The sequence below is a fragment of the Elgaria multicarinata genome, chromosome 22 (genome assembly GCF_023053635.1).
Source record: "Elgaria multicarinata webbii isolate HBS135686 ecotype San Diego chromosome 22, rElgMul1.1.pri, whole genome shotgun sequence".
NCBI lineage: Eukaryota > Metazoa > Chordata > Lepidosauria > Squamata > Anguidae > Elgaria > Elgaria multicarinata.
In genome coordinates, this window is record NC_086192.1 from 2,069,723 (window position 1) to 2,086,604 (window position 16,882).

At 52.5% G+C, this 16,882-nt stretch overlaps 1 protein-coding gene across 5 annotated transcripts in view; it reads right to left on the bottom strand.

The window, feature by feature from the left end:
* The window catches only part of SSH2 (slingshot protein phosphatase 2), a 101,141-nt gene that overhangs the window by 20,020 nt on the left and 64,239 nt on the right, over positions 1-16,882 (bottom strand). For 3 of the 5 annotated variants that reach the window (XM_063146554.1, XM_063146550.1, XM_063146551.1), the window contains 6 exons: positions 15,740-15,804; positions 10,256-10,377; positions 7,736-7,804; positions 6,545-6,610; positions 3,431-3,625; positions 224-317 (listed from right to left, as the gene is read on the bottom strand). In XM_063146554.1, coding sequence (XP_063002624.1) covers positions 224-317; positions 3,431-3,625; positions 6,545-6,610; positions 7,736-7,804; positions 10,256-10,377; positions 15,740-15,804 — 611 coding nt within the window. Of the gene's footprint in view, positions 1-223; positions 318-3,430; positions 3,626-4,929; positions 5,187-6,544; positions 6,611-7,735; positions 7,805-10,255; positions 10,378-15,739; positions 15,805-16,882 lie in introns of those variants that run through there. The other 2 variants (XM_063146553.1, XM_063146555.1) reach the window with 2 other exon arrangements.

A 16,882-nucleotide genomic window follows, 5' to 3' on the forward strand; every position in this document is an offset into this window, starting at 1 on the left:
CCACTGCGTGAACAGAGTGCTGGGCTAGGTGGACCCTCGGTCTCATCCATCAGGACTGTTCTTAAGCTTTTAAATTTTAGGATATTCTTTTTAAGTGTCTTACTCTGATGTAAAGCGCCCCAATAGCTTTGGCTATGGGGTGCTATACAAATGCAATAAATAAATAAATAAATAAAGATGCTGATGCTGATGTCCTTATGTTCTTAAATTGCCGCTGGCTCACCTCCTTGGATGTGATATTCTCCAAGTCCTTCTGCATCATGATCTCCCTCAGCTTGGTCTTGATCAGCCGCTCCGTGCGCTCACGTTCTGTTGGGCTGGAGGAGGGGAAAAAATCAGGTTTTAATAACTTTTCCCCAGACCCCCAGCCCAGGATTTTATTATTATTATTATTATTATTATTATAGCGCCATCAATGTACATGGTGCTGTACAGAGTAAAACAATAAAATAGCAAGACCCTGCCGCATAGGCTTACATTCTAATAAAATCATAATAAAACAATAAGGAGGGGAAGAGAATGCACCAAACAGGCACAGGGTAGAGTAAAACTAACAGTATAAAAGTCGGAAAAAAATCAGGTTTTAAAAGCTTTAGGAAAAAGAAAAGTTTTTAGCTGAGCTTTAAAAGCTGCGATTGAACTTGTAGTTCGCAAATGTTCTGGAAGAGCGTTCCAGGCGTAAGGGGCAGCCGAAGAGAATGGACGAAGCCGAGCAAGGGAAGTAGAGGCCCTTGGGCAGGCGAGAAACATGACATCAGAGGAGCGAAGAGCACGAGTGGGGCAATAGTGTGAGATGAGAGAGGAGAGATAGGAAGGAGCTAGACAGTGAAAAGCTTTGTAGGTCAACAGGAGAAGTTTATATTGGATTCTGAAGTGAATTGGAAGCCAATGAAGAGATTTCAGAAGTGGAGTGACATGGTCAGAGCGGTGAGCCAAGAAGATGATCTTAGCAGCAGGGAGGAAAATGTTTCTCCCCTGAATGTTTCTGAGTGCAAAAAAAGGCAAAGAGCCGGACCCTCTCCGGCTTATTTGGAGATCGGCTGGCCTGCGCAGGATGCCTCAAAATTTAGGGACGGTTTTCGTTCTAGAGAGAGGCACGGCAACTTCAAGGCACGCAGCCTCAACTCTCGTGATCAATGGCGATCAAGCCGGAGCCGCGAAAGGAACTGGGGAAGCCGCTTGACTCAGCCAATGATCCAAGGGCGCCCGAATCAACGGGGAAGCAGAGCGAGAGAACAGCTGGTTCCTCGTAAGTAGAATTTCCCAAGGGAAGGGATCCCGCTGCTGAGTTTCGTACCCTTCCATTCGCGGGATCAGAGCTGCAGGGAATCCAGAAGGCGGCTTTGGACGGATTTTCCTCACCCAGTGACCCCCAAACTTGTCACGGCTGCACCCCCACCCGCCAACGTGGCCAAGGGCTGACCGGGTCCCAAATCTGCGGTCTTGCAAGGGGGGAGTCGCCAAGCTGGAGAATTGAAAACCGCAGCATACCATGGCAACAGGCGAATCCCCCACCTCCCCAAATCCCTGCGCGGTCCAGGATCATTCCAAAGAATGGAAACCGGGTGAGGGTCGCGTGGGAAATCAGGGTCACAGGGCACAGAGTTGGCGCTGCCCGGAGAACTACTTTTCAGTGACGTTTAGACCACTCCTTTCCTCCAACGGCGCTCAAGGCGGCATACTCAACGATCACCTTGCGAGGTAGGATCAGCAGAAAAAGAGTGCTTGCTCCCTGCTTTTACCCTCAACAAATCCCCCTGAAAGGTCGGTTAGTGAGAGGGAGGAGGGAGAAAGAGAGAGACCCCCCTTTTATCCTCAACAACTCCCCTGCAAGGTAGGTTTGGGAGAGAAAGTCTTAAAGAAAATTATCTCCCGTTTTTATCCCCGACAACTCCCCTGCAGGGTAGGTTAGGCAGAAAGATCCAGCACTGTAGCCACTACACTGTACTGCCTCTCGCAAAACCCACCCTGCGGTGCCTCCTGGCCCTGCACAGATTTTGACAGGGCGCTGGACAGGGCAAGTTGCTGTTGAGTTGGCCGACTGCCTCCCCCTCCCTCTCTTGGAAAGGTAACGGCCTCCACGCCTCCTTATATGGAAAGCAGAGCACAGCCAGCAGCACCCATGGGCGCATTCCACCCGCCACTGGCCTTATCAGCAGCGGTAAAAATAGCCAGGGCTAATCAGCAAGGCCGGCAGGGCCCTCCGAGCTGCTGCAGCGCTCCTGGACAGCAAGAGGGTTACAATGCTCTCTCTCTGTCCCTCTCTGTCTCTCTCTCTCTCACACACACACACAGAGCATCGTTCTGTGCCCAAGAACAGCCTGGCTGGATTGGATCCAAACAGGTCCGCTGAGCCAGGTAGCCTGCCCCTTGAGCGTGTTCAGAGGAGGGCGACCAGGATGATCAGGGGTCTGGAAACAAAGCCCTATGAAGAGAGACTGAAAGAACTGGGCATGTTTAGCCTGGAGAAGAGAAGATGGAGGGGAGACAGGATAGCACTCTTCAAATACTTAAAAGGTGGTCACATAGAGGAGGGCCAGGATCTCTTCTCGATCCTCCCAGAGTGCAGGACACGGAACAACGGGCTCAAGTGACAGGAAGTCAGATTCCGGCTGGACATCAGGAAAAACGCCCTGACTGTTAGAGCAGTGCGACAATGGAACCAGTTACCTAAGGAGGTTGTGGGCTCTCCCACACTAGAGGCCTTCAAGAGGCAGCTGGACAGCCCTCTGTCAGGGATGCTTTAGGGTGGATCCCTGCATTGAGCAGGGGGGTTGGACTTGATGGCCTCAGAGGCCCCTTCCAACTCTACGATTCTATGAGAGACCCATCTTCTCTGAGCAGGCAAGAGCGGCCTGGGAGACACCGGGAACGGTAGTCCAGCACGTCCCAAGCGCTGGGGGACAGCTGCGTCATCGAATAACTAAAAAGAAACAGACATGCTTTTCTCTCTCTCTCTCTCTTCCCTCCCCGCCCCAAATCCAAGGAATCAAAGTATTCTGGGCAAGTCACCAGCCCAGCAAGCATCCGGGCTACTTCGAATGGGCGAGTAAAAAAGCCAATAAGCCCACAACATCCCAATGTTCGCGTGGTTTAAAGGGTTAGGATCGTAGTTCAGGGGCAGGGCCCCTGATATGTTCACAGAGAGGGCCCTCCAGCATAGACGCGGTGCTCCCTGGATGTGCTGGACTGCAGCTTCCATCATCCCCAGCCAGCATCCTTTCTACATTCCTATAGCTTGATAAATGTATCTGGTACGCGGTGGTGGAACTGGAAGAGTGAATGGTAACGGAGAGGCAGCCTTGACCGTTGGGCCGGAGGAGAGGCCCGGCGCATGGAGCCTCACGGCCGTTGAAGGTTTGCAGCGGACAGGTGGGACGAACCCAGAGGAAGAGAGAGGCAGCGGAGGCGGCAGCCCGGAGCTACTCACACATCCGTGAAGAGGGCAGGGGAATCTGGCCGGTGCGACTGCACATCCTGCATGGCATTCCACTCGTTGACCGAGGACTGGTCCGAGTTGATGTGGCTCTCGTAGTAGCTGACCCACGTGAGGAAAAGGCTCCCCGGGTAGTAGTTGTGGATCCGGGCCACTTCGCACGCCTTGTGTAGGCTCTGCAGGGCAGACCTGTGAGGACGGGGAGGAAGACGAGGAGACACATTGACCACGTTGCAAGGAAACAGGCAGCTCGTAGCTCACTGGTGGTGCACCTGCTAACTATTATTACTACCAGTTGTAATTACTACAAGTAGCACCTACTACTACTAATGGATAAAATTGAATGTATGTAAAAATGAATAATGCTATTCACTTCGTGTGTGTGTGTAAATGCTTTGTGTATGTGTCAAAACTATTCATTTGTACACACACAAAGCACTTCCTGGCCAAAGAACTACAATACTGTTAAAAACAATAGCAATACAAAATACAGTTTAAAACCGTACAACCTATAACCAACCATCATTTAAAAACAACCCAGACAATTCTGAAAGAGCAGCAGCAGCAGAAATCGCAGCCTGCTGAAAGAAATACGTTTTCCGTTTCCGTCTGGAAGGGAGCCAGAAGGGGGGGAGAGATGGGCCATCACAACCGTGCCTGCTTTGCGCCTCCGGTCTTCATGCCTCACAGCCTCAGATGAAGAAGCTGGGCCTGCCAAACTGATCTCAAAAGCCCAGGTGGTCCGTGGGGGCCTCTGCGTGCCTTTGTTACTGCATTTATATCCCGGCTTTTTTCCTCCAAGGAGCCCAAGGCGGTGTGCACAATCCTCCTCCTCCTCCTCTCCATTTTATCCTCACAACAACAACCCTGCGAAGTAGGCTGGGCTGAGGGTCTGGCCCAGAGTCACTCAGCGGGTTTCCATGGTTGAGTGGGGACTAGAACCTGGATCTCCTGACTCCCAGTCTGACACTATAACCACTACACTACACTGCCACAGTCGCTCTCTCCTGGCCTAACCCATCTCACAGGGTCATTGCAAGGATGAAATGATGGAGGGCCGGAGGAGGAAAGCAACCATGGGACACCGCTGTGAATTCCTGGAAGGGAAGGGAAGGGAAAACCCTGGATATCTAAATTCAATTTTAAGAAAAGGCCAATTAAAGGTTTGGGATCGTTCATCAGCAGTCAAAACCAAACGCCTTCCAATCCTCCTTGTTCGAGGTGTCTTGGCACCAAGGTACTTCTATGCAAGATGTTTTCCTCTCCCCCCATTTCACAGATTAAAGAACTATACAGAATAAATTTTTAAAAAAACATTAGCAAAACACACACAAATCATATTATTATTTCTTCACTTAAAGTATTTCCAGGTTGCCTTTCCAGGCAAAGGTCCTGCCAGGACCGGCTGAGGCAATAAAGTTCTGTACAGGAAGGACGGCAAAGGTTAAGAAGAAGAAGAAAATCGAGGAACAGCAGCAATAAAACATCCTCACCTATAGTAATAAAACCAAGCGACACCATTGCGGCTACAAACCAGAACAGCGCAATAAAACATCGTTGGTAAACAAGCAGGTCTCCAAGGCCGGCCTTAAAAGCCTGCAGTGGTGGGCTGGACGGACCCCGGGTGGCAATTTATTCCAGAGTTGTGGGGCCACTGCAGAAAAGGCCCTCTTCTCAGGAACTTGAAAAGGGCTCTGCTGCAGACCACGGAGGAGCGCCTTTTAAGCTTGAAACCCATCAAAACACGCCACTGCCCAATCTCAAAACTGTTCCAAACTCCTCCCTGTGCTCTGCTTGTTCCGAACTCTTCCCAGGAAACAGGGATCTCAGAAATCCAAACTCCGCACCTGCCATGACGGGCTAAAGCCCATCGAGGAAGGTGTCTTCTTTAAAAGAAAGTGTGTTGAGACACTTTCGAAGAAAGTAAACAGGGGCTCTGCGGCCTATTTTGAGCTGGGGTTCTAATTTTGGCCGTGACCGAAGCGATCTAGGTTCAAACTACACACACACACCCCATACAACTGGTGACACATTTCGGGACAGCAAAAGGAGTCCCTGAGTCCCCCAACGCGTGGTGGGAAAGAGGAAAAAGCCTTCACATGAATTGCCCTACAAGGAAAGGGGATCTGCAGCCAGCCAAGGCTACACGGCCTGGACGTAATAATAAACCCCACGACCCATCTGCTCTCGGCTACTAGCAGGGGCTGCTATAGATGACCTCTGGTGTCAGAGTCCACACGTGCCTGTATTTCTGAGAAACCCACGCAGGAGGGTGCTGTTGTGCTCACGGCCTGCTTGTGGGCTTGCCTAGGAGGCCTGTGGCTAGTGGTTGTGGGAACGGGATGCTGGACTAGACGGGCATTTTTGGTCTCATCCAGCAAGCCTCTTCTAATATTCATAAGAACACCCTCAATGGTTCGGGGAGCAGAGGGCTGTGGATTAGGAAAGAGAAGCAACTAAAATGGGGGGGGGGGGATGGATGGATGAAGCATGGGCTCATTTCAGCCCCCAATTCCTCCCTGTTTGCCCCCCCAAAACACGCTACATTTCCAGGGACACGCCCCCTTTCTTATGCCAAACAAGCCGTCAATCAAAGGGCAAAACTGCTCTGATCCAAGCCAGATCAAACCATCAAGTTGAAGCGAAAACAATACCAGGCAAATATAAAAAGGCCTTTCGCCCAGCACTGGAGCTACAGAGCCGGCACCTGGCGGGTCTCCCCAGGGAGCAGGTCCCAAAGAGAGGGTCCCACAACCAAGCCACCCCAATTCCAAATTCTCTGGCCAGCGCACCGCAGAGGGAGCGGCCCCGAGACCTCTGGCGTGGCTTTTGACATCCAGGGGCATTTGTGCAAGAGGAGGCGGTCCCCACGGTACAATAAGTTCAACGGAGCCTCCTTGTTCAAGAGCACAATAGCTCCAAATGCATAGACTTCGTACAAACCGGAAGGGAGGGCGTGTCCCTTCAAGACAAAAGCTTTCTGGAAACTGGGGACAGAACACTGGGTCGGGAGGCGCTTGGGTCTGATTAGCAGGGGCTGTTCTCTCTCTTCTTCTTCTTCTTCTATTTTTAAAGGCACGGGGCGGAGGAGAGGGGAGGTTCTCTTACCACATCGCCTGCACAGAGACTGGCTTGAAGATGTGGATGCGATTGTCGGTTGAGACACTGAAGCCTCTGAAAGAAGAAACAAAGGAACATTTTCACTGCAGTCAAGACAGCAGCAAAAAGGAACTCAGCGTGCAAAAGCTGCACAAAGTTATCCCCGTTTTGTAGCGGTGACGGACGCTTGTAAATCCACTTTCCTCCTTTTCTGCCACACCAGGCCCCTCTCAGCATCTGACTTTTCACATTTTTCCCAGTGGTCTCTGCTCCCCCCCCAATCCCAGAATGCTTTGGAACAACATCCCAATATCCCAACATCCCATCACAGCATCATTTCAAGGGGCGTTTTGGGAGCGGGGTGGTGGTGGAATAGCGCCCCTCTTGAGGAGTTAAGAAGGAAAAGCAAGCAAGTCCAGCTGCCGCCCAGTGCCCTTGCGGGCAAAAATATTTGCAGAATTCCCTTTATTGAATATGTATGTCAATAAAAGGGGAAAAATATTATTTGGATTTTTGTTGACCGCTGCAAGGCAATTAATAGCAAGTAACTGGAAGACAGCTCGGATATTGACCGCAGCTATGTGGAAAAAGAAAATTTGGGAGATCGCAATAAATGAAAAGCTGACACAGAAGTTTAGAGTACGTAGAGGAATAAAGAAAAGAGATACTTTCAGGACGCACTGGCAAAAATACATAGACTATATGAAAAAAATAACTGAATGGAATAACTTTGGCAGAAGCTTATAGAAATTTGTGGGACTCGTGAAAAGAAAGTTATAAATGAATGAAATGGGGGGGGGGGAATCAATATGCCACCCTGGAATAGAGAAAGAAAATGAAAGAAGAAAAACTCTGAAATCGATCAAGCATGGGGAGGGATTCCGAATTAGTATTAATGTGCTTCGTTTTTGTTCTCACTGCATTTTATTTTTATTTTTGAAAACTTTGCAGAATTCCCCTGACCCCCAAACTGCTGCCTGCAAATGGGGCAGTGAGTTAAGAGGGGGTCGGATTTCCGCTCAGTGCTAAGCAGAAGTTACGGTCCCCAATTTAAGGGGTCCGTTTAAGGGGTTACTGAATGTGCTGGTGTGGGAGAGGAGCGTAACCCATGGGGCGACATTCCCTCTGTGCATCCAGACCTGCCACTCAAACAGCCCGCCGGGGGGGGGAGAGCTCGCCTGGCGCAAAACCAGCTCTTACCCGTCGCCATCCAGATGAATGAGCGCGTCGCTCCAGAGCGGGAGAACCAGGCCCATCGTGCAAACGCTGCTGCAAAGACAAGAGGAGCAAGCATTTCAGCGTCCCGGTTGTGACGGCAGGGGATTCCTCCGAGCAAGGTCCCAGGTCTCTAGCCCGGGGCGGGTGACGTGTGCCACCCCCACCCAACACCACTCTGTGTGGCTGTCGCCGACTCTCCGACACGGCACGACAGAAAAATCACCCGTTTATCATTTCAGAGCAGTAAATAGGTCAAATTTTGCTTCTTGGGAACAAGCTGGGTTTGACCTATTTATTGCCCTGTAGTGTAAATGGGTATTATTTTTGGCTGCTACCATTGGGAGTGGTCTGGGGAGGGCACAAGAAATGGGCCCCGGACCCCCAAAGTTGCCTGCCCATGCTCTGCCCCCAGCCCTGTGAGGTCTGACTTGTTTTGGGCCCCGTGTGTATCTTAAAACGACCAGCCCTCAGTTCGAGTTCGCACATCAATCACTCCCGGGTGGCTTCCCCATTAGGGCTGTTCCGCACTCCCAAGGAATTGCTTCTCCACAGTCAGCCCAGAGGTGGAATTAGAAATGGAAGTTCCCTACAAGCCCTTAAGGCTGTGCTCAGCTACCATGCATTGCTGCTCCCCATGGCCTGGAACGTTTGCTCACACCTATGTCGTGCCCAGGAACGGCTCCCAGGAATGTGAACCAATTCCTCGTAGTAGATTCACCCTTGCTCTCCGATGAACTCAGGCCAAGAATCAGCAAGCAACAGCTTATTCATTGCCCCTTGCCTCTGAATTGCCCGAGGGGAGGCTTTAAAACTCTTTCCCCCCCCCACTCTTTTTTATTGGTTTATAGCAAAAGAGTGGGGCAACAGTGGGACAAAAGGTGCATGTGTGGAACTGAGGGCTTGGGAAGCCAGCTGGGGTACACGCCCCGGTCGAGGCTAATTTGAAGGTGTGCAGCCTCCTTCTCCCACTCATTTCATCTTAAGATGGTGACCATGCAGGCTTCGTGACTTCAACATCGGAGGAACATTACTGAGTCAGACCCCTGGTCCGTCTAACCCAGTACTCTCGATATTGACTGGCAGCGACTTTTCCAGGGAGTTCCATGCGGGGTTCTACCTAGGGATGCTGGGGAATTGAACCGTATGTAGGGGTTATACGCTGGAGCTACGGACTTTACCCTATAAAAATAGAACCTTTTGTGAACCGCCCAGAGAGCTTCGGCTACTGGGCGGTATAAAAATGTAATAAATAAATTAAATAAATAAGTCCTCATGAGACCTTCTGCACGCAAAGCAGGGGCTCAACTCACCCCCCGCCCCTACACACACATCTTGCCTGATGAAGATGCTTGGAGATCATGAAAGCTTGCACATTTGGGGTGACCTTTGTGCCAGTCTAATAAAGGTATCCCCGTAATATGGACGTTGAATTATTCTTTCCGTGTCTGTTTCTGCAGGACACGTATCAATATCAAAAAGGGAGAGTCGCTCAGGAGATATTTGTGCGGAGCAAATGAGATGAGCTCATGGAAAGAAGGGGGGGGGGGGGATGAAAGAGAAAAAGGGCACCTCTGAACGGCCTCCCAAGAGACGGGAGATATTTTTAGGGCTGCTCTCCACCGGCCATTTCCATCAAAGCCCCCAGCAACAAGGCTAAATTGGGTTTGTAAGGACAGAGCCGGTCACGGGGTGGGTTGGGGGGATCCAGGGTCCAAGGGAGCGACGGACTGTGAAGTGGGGCTGCAGCAGTGGGCAACCTCCCCTGCCCAGCCACAAACTGGACTGGAATCCAGCAGATCCATTTAATTCACTGTCAAGGACTGTTGAACAGTGATAGAAAAGCACCCTGTTTCGCTCCGTCTGTGGCTCTGCCACGCCCCCTGGGATGTTGTCAGGGTTGCAGGCAGGGCCCGGTGTTCTCCTCACCTGTGTGCCCCTAAATCCAGCCCTTTCCCCCTAATTCACAAGTTTCGGGGAAACGGCCAGCGGAGGAGCTCCGCCATTTCACACGGCAAAAGAGCTTTTTTTAATTGATTATATTGTGGGTGTCCTGTCTCCTAAGGCTCTCAAAGCGGGGTACATAGCTCTCCCTTCCGTCTTTATCCCCACAACAACCCTGCGCGATAGAGGCAGGGATGAAAGAATGTGACCGGTTCACGAGCTTCACAGCTGAGTGTGGATTTGAACCCGGGGTCCCCCCAGCCTGGTTCGAAGGTGTTCAAAGCACCCCTCCGCCCACCCGCTTCGAGATTTCCAGTGCCAGGACGCTTCATAACCTTGAGGGCTAGATATCTGTGCGGCGAGATAACGCCACCACGTGGGGAGAGGGCAAGGAAAGACGTCAGTGCCACTGCTTTAGAACGTTCCTCGTCTGAAGACAGCTCCAGCCCCTCAGCTATAACATGGCTCCCCCCAGCTGGACGAAGGCCCTTTTTCTGAGAAGCGTCGCCTGCCAGGCAACAGGCCTGGGCTGATGGCCTCTCCCCGCCCGGCGAGACGCACCTGTCGTTGGAGGAGAAGTCCATGCCGAGCACGATGCTTTCCTCGGTGTCTTGCCGCCCGTTCGTCGAGACCACCACCATGTATCGCGTGCGGTTCTGGTAGGTGCTTTCCAGTCTAACGGCCTAGGAGGAGGAAGGGGAGAGAGGAAAATGGGGCCGGCCGTGTCTACATAGAGACCTGCCTCTTTCCAGCCTCAACCGCGGTCTTCCGAGAGGAGCCGCGTGCCGCACGGCACAGAGCGCTGCGGTCCGGCCCCCTCTGTCAGCCTGCAGGGAAGAGGCGCTTGCTGCCATACTCCCATCATGCCCTCGTACGAGCCAAAGCCACAGAAAGGGTCCAGAGAAGGCCAGCGAGAAGCACAGAGCGCGCCGTCTTAAACAAAACCGCCGTCTACACGGCGGGGACAGATTCGGCACCCGTCTCAGTTGAATCCAGGCCAGAGGCAGGCTGACATCGTATTACATGGAGCAACGAAACTTGCGAGTTCGGCGTGACGCATCCTGTCCGAGGAGGCAAGACCCATGCAGGCACCTCCCCACAAGCCAACGCTTAAGGTTTCGTCGTGCCCCAGGCATTTTTAGACCTCTCTCTGCCACCGTTAAGGGCTGGAAACCCGCTTCTCAGTTCTGGAAACAAAACTGAGAATTCTCACAGGGTGTTTTCACTTGCCTGCTCCGGCAACACAGATTGCAGGGATGGAGGGTGGAACAGAAAAGACATTGCGGAAATCCCACGCTGGCAGTTATTACAGGAGCCCGTCGGGGTCTTTCGAATCAAGTGAGACACTTCCACCAGCTTGATCACAAACCTGATTACAAACGTACAGGGTGTCCCCGGGCGCAAGCACCCCTCAGGCGTCCAGGAGAACCTGTCCAACTGAAACACCAACCCCAGGCCTGATTTGAGTATAACTTCTGCTTTGTCTGCTTTACAAGGGGAAATTAAAAGCGCTGGTCTGCCGGGAAGGAAACGGGGCCTGAAAAGGGAGCAGACGAACAACGTCCAGAAGCTCGTTCACAGTCCCTTTCCCTCCCTGCACCGCAGACCAAGAATAGCCGGCGCATTTCGTAGCCCCTGGAAGGAGCGGATTCGGCACAGGAAAGCATTACATGGTCCAAGTCCCCACGCCAACCGACGCTGAGCCGGAAGGATACGTCCCCGCGCTGATGCGGCATACCAGGAAACGGGCGTCACGCAGTGCAGCTGGCCTGCGGGGAAGCTAAGGGGAACTGGCCCCGTGTGGCCGAGAGACAGCCGTGGGGAGAAGAGGGCCCAGGGCAGGGGCGAGCCTTTGGGAGGCGCTCGCCTCGTGCGGCCGTAGTTCCGGAGACATTCGCGGTTCTGAAATGCGCATCTATCCGAGGAAGCTGGTTAAAGATGAATGAGGACACCGGCGCAGACGTGCTGATTACAGCAGCTGACAAACCAAACTTTTTCGTCCGTTTCCCCAAAAGAACCACTTCTGCTAATGTTCATGGCCCTTAGATAAGAGCTCCCTGAATGGAGAGCCTGTACCGAGTCCGCCACAGCAGCATGGAAACACCCGCTCTTCGCAGGCTAGTGAAAAAGGGAAGACGCTTTCTACGAAGCAGACTGGTGGAGGAGGGTCGGGGGGATCCGTTCATTCTCCACCCGTCCACTCCCTCCGCTGCATAAAATTCCAAGCCACCTATGGTGACTGGGCGAGTTGTTAAGTACGAGGAGGCATTACTGCACTAGACTCAAAACGGATGCAAACTCATTGCCTTTCCCTCACCTTGCCAGGGTATAGGTCCACTAGCCACAATAGCTAGCCAAAACATACGTGTACAACGGCCAGACTGCTGACCGGGGTCAGTTACCAAGAGCATACAACAGCTTCACTCGCTACTGGTCCGTTTCTGGGCAAAGTGACCCATAGAGCCCTATGACCTTTGGGAGGCGGTGCAGGGCCTTCTTGGTGGCTGCTCCTTGGCTGCAGAACTCCCTCCTGAGGGAGGCTAGGTTTGCTTCCTCACTGCTGACCTGCGGCAAAGACTGTTTCATTCAAGGTTTTTTTGGGGATCGAAGGATATCTGCTGAACTGGATGCTGTTTTCATTGTTATTGTCACGTTTTTCCACTGCTTGTAATGATGTTTTAACGTATTGGCTCGTGATTGTTTTTAATCAAGGTTTATTAGCGATTGCAAGGTGCCTTGAATGCCGTTTTTGATAGGAAGACGGGGTGCAACTCAGATAAATCAATCGATAATCATCCACACCGACACACGCAAGGAGTCCAGCTCCTGACTAGCTCTCCAGAGGCCTCTCTGGCCGCAAGCGGATTAACGTAATCTAATTTGCTTTGCTAAACCAATTTGGGCAGCAATAACGAGGCGGCTGGTTTGGATGTAAGATCGCCACCGAGACGGCCGGGCCTCGGGCCGCTGAAACGGGATCTGACGAGCAGCGAGAGCAGGGGAAGAGGCCGGGCGCTTCTGCAAACCCCATGCAGGAGGACTCCCCTTCTGACGCTGACGAAGAACAGTTTGGAGACTTAAGACACAGCGCCGCACTCTATTCGCCCCTGGTCCTTACAATGGATCCGTGCTGGCCAAAGCCACCGACCCATCTGTTCCAATGCGGCCCCTCCGCGCCGGCAGCCCGTGCTGCTTTCAGGGCTGCCCACGAGCGCTGGGATTCTGCCTCGCCACATGCACGACCCTGGCGAGGGCACCACTGGAGCTAGGCTCCAACTGGGAAGGCTCACGTCGCCCAGGGGTTTCGATCTCTTTACGTTGACGTCTTTTTCTCCTGTTCACCGGGCCAAAGAAAGGCTCTTGGGGAGGTGGACGTGTAGTCTGGAAAACAAGAGGTCCCCTGCTAGGAGGAGGACCATCTAATAAGACACGATGCAAGAGGAAAAAGGGACGAGTCGGGAAGAGGAAAAAACATAGACAGGGGAGGCAGAACGGGCCTGCATCCCTTCTGCCTCCCTTTGAATGGTTTTGGTTTTGTGAACCGCCCAGGGAGCTTTGGCTGTTGGGCGGTATAAAAATGCAAAAAATAACAACAACAACAAGTTTTGCGCCCTCACTTTTCCCTGGAGAGGTATGAGGCTGCTTTCACATGGAGCTGGATGGAGAGATGGCTCGAATTCAGGACTGCAACTTCAGACTGGGCGCTCCGCGACCCCACGCAAAGGTCTCTCTCCGGGACTGCTTGGATGCTGAGACAATCTTCCTCCCCACCCAGGTGGCACATTCGCCTCCAACCGGCGGAGTCTGCTCAAGCTCCGCCCCGGCGACCGTGCCCTGAAAGGCCGCATCCTGCAGCATTTATTTTCCCCTTCAGAAAAGCACAAAAGCCTAAAGCAGCTGCTTCTGCTGTCCCTCTCTGCTGGGGTGTCAAGGAAAACCGGAAGCCTGGCCAGCTTGCAGGGCACCTGCAGGCCTGCCACCGGGACGCTTTCTAAACCGGAAAGCTGGCTCAGGTACGGAGTGAGCCGCGCCTACGTCAGCCTCCTTCCAGAGCCGAAAGGGCAATTTGAACACGTTACGCCCGAAAGGGCCTCTGAGGCCTCATCGAATCAGAGGAGAAAGGATCCCAAATTCTGTGCCAAAGCGAGCGGAATTGCGAAACGAGCAAGAACTGAGACAACTGCGCTTGTTTGGCAGATATCGTTCCGCTTTTGCTAGTCGCATGGAGGAGTTGGAGGGGAGGGGGATTTCGGGGAGAGCTGGGGGGGGGGGGCAATCAGGGAAGGGGATTCGAAGCCCTTGCCCTCCCTGGACACGGCCTGGAAATCTGGGGCGTGGAAAGAATACACCGGCCCTAGAACTGCCACACCAAATTTCCTTCCCTTTGGAACCCCCCAAAAGAGGGGGGGGGAAGCAGAGAAAAATGCTAGGAATAAATACCACCTCCTCCTCCACCAATTTTAGATCTGGGGGTCCACAGATTCCGCCCTCCCCCTGAAAGAATTGGGTCTGCCCTAAGTGCTTTCACTGTCCCCGAACCCGGTGTCTTCCAGACGCTGGGAAGGCTGGAGGAACCGAACTGACCCAGCCAGCAGGTAACTGGTACGGCCTTAAACAGCGCACCGGCGAGAGTTGTGGGGTTGATGAGCCGTGTGGGGAAGCGTACCCTTGCGTTAGGATGGGGCGATTCTGCGCAGAAGACGGTGCGATTTGTACATTTCAAACCCCCAAGTTGAAGACCGTTTCCAGCAGGAGTTGGGCAGCCTCCGGGCTGCCACCCCTATCAGCTGTAGCCAGCACTGTGGGGGATGATGGGAGTTGTAAGGACAGTTGCACCCCAACGACATCGGAAAGGCCACAAGCTGCCCCCCTGCTTTTCAAGGTCGCCTTATCAAGGGACGGAGCTGGATTGTACTGGCAATAAAAATAAACAAATCGATGACTCCACTCCTTTGGGTATGGTGGGATTCAGTCATCCCAGGCAGACAGACAGACCTTCCTTTGCCCAGGGAGGCGGCGCGTAACGTGTCGTATCACCCGACAGCCCTAAGTACCGGCCAACGATGGCCCAGCCACGATCCGAGCGGATGATCAAAAGAGCGTCCCTTGTGTGACCCTCCGCGATCCAAATTTAGCGCAGCGCAAAAAGGACCCATTGTCTCAGCCCACGGCACCCCTCGTTCTGCCGGCAGGAGGCCTAATTGATCAAAATAACCCCAAATAACAACCCACAGAAATGCACACAATAAAGCCTGTGATCGCGCGGAATGAAGAGGCGCCAATCTGCTGGGAGCTGGCGGGAATGCTGAGCCACCACACGCCCCTTGCTGTAGGGCGCTGGGAGGGCCTGTCAGGAGACTGCAGGTGGACAGGGCTGCGGTTTGTTCACGTGAACGTTATTTGGCGTCAGGATTTGGGGGGACCCTCCCTGGCAAGAAGCCATTAGAGAGAGAGAAATGGGGAGAGGGTGTGAGAGAGACAGAGAGAAATGGGGAGAGGATGCAAGAGAGAGAGAGAGAAATGGGGAGAGGGTGCAAGAGAGAGAGAGAAATGGGGAGAGGTTGCAAGAGAGAGAGAGAGAGAGAGAAATGGGGAGAGGGTGCGAGAGAGAGAGAGAGAAATGGGGAGAGGGTGCAAGAGAGAGAGAAATGGGGAAAGGATGCAAGAGAGAGAGAGAGAAATGGGGAGAGGGTGCAAGAGAGAGAGAAATGGGGAGAGGATGCGAGAGAGACAGAAAGAAATGGGGAGAGGGTGCAAGAGAGAGAGAAATGGGGAGAAGGGTGCAAGAGAGAGAGAGAGAGAGAGAGTGAGAAATGGGGAGAAGGGTGCAAGAGAGAGAGAGAGAGAGAGAGAGTGAGAAATGGGGAGGGTACAAGAGAGAAAGAGAGTGCAAGATGGAGGGAAGAGAACGCACAAGTGAGAAAGGGGGAGAGGGTGCAAGAGAGAGAAGGGGGTGCAAGTGGAAGAGGGAGTGTGTGTGTGTGAGAGAGAGAAATTGCAGGTGCAACTGAGTGGAAGAAAAGAAAGGGGAGTAGACTGACTTACCAGCCTGATGTTGTCTTCCGGACGGAGGAGCATGAACATAGCTTGTAGGTGTTGCTGGAGGTCTCCTGGTGCAGAGAAGGGTCAGGAAGTGAAGCAGCTGCACAGACGCCACATTTCTCCTCCCTGCCCCCCCCTCCCCAAATTCTGGCATTGCTGTTGTTCAGGTTGCTCCCCCCATTCTACCTTCCAGGCTGCGGGGCAGGGTCCGCCAACATCAGCCTAGCCTCTCCTTACCATGGCTACCAACTCTCCCGCTCTAACCCCCTCCCTTTGACATGCTTCGGCAAGAGGCAGGGAGTGCTGGCTGGGGATGTTGGGAGTTGTACTCCAGCCCATCCAGAGGGTGCCAGGTTGGGGAAGGCCAGTATATAGAAAATATCCTTGGCAGCCTCCCACAATTTCATCCCCCTCCAGTTGGGTTGGACTACAACTCCCAACTTCCCCAGCTGGGCATGCTGGAGTCAGGCACATCCAGAGGGGCAGCACATTGGGGAAGGCCGTTGCCTATAGTTGCAGGGATGTCAGAGGAATCCATCTGGGGGTCAAGCTCCCCATCACCCCCCGCTCGGCTCATTCTCCTGTGAGTTGGCCCAACTTGATCTGCATTGAGTCAGGGCATTTTGAGGACTTTTTTTTTTTTTAAAAAAAGTGTAAATTCACTCTAATTACAGCCGGAACTTGTGAAATTTACGCAAATTGCTATTTACGCAATTTTTCAAAAAATACTGGAAAACTTTTCAGGAAGAAATTTATTTATTTATTTGTTGCATTTTTTACCGCCCAATAGCCGAGGCTCCCTGGGCGGTTCAGAAACCCACAGCTCAGTTCGCAAATGCCAGGCCAAATCGTTGTTTTTTTTTGGGGGGGGGGGGGGCGGAAATCCAGCGAGCCCCCAAAGGGCTGGATTTCCTGACGACAGACACCCCCATATAATTATAGAAAGTGTAATGATGAGTTTAAATTGTTTAACCTCATTAGTCTGCGGGTAAGGAAAATTTCAGGATGATAACACTGAATTGCCGTAATCTTACGCTTTTACGACGTACGGGGTGTAATATCATCATGTGCTATTTGGTATTTTGCACTTTCCAATTTCTCCTATCTCTTTCGCCTTAGGCAAGCCAAATGTCAAAATAAATCAGT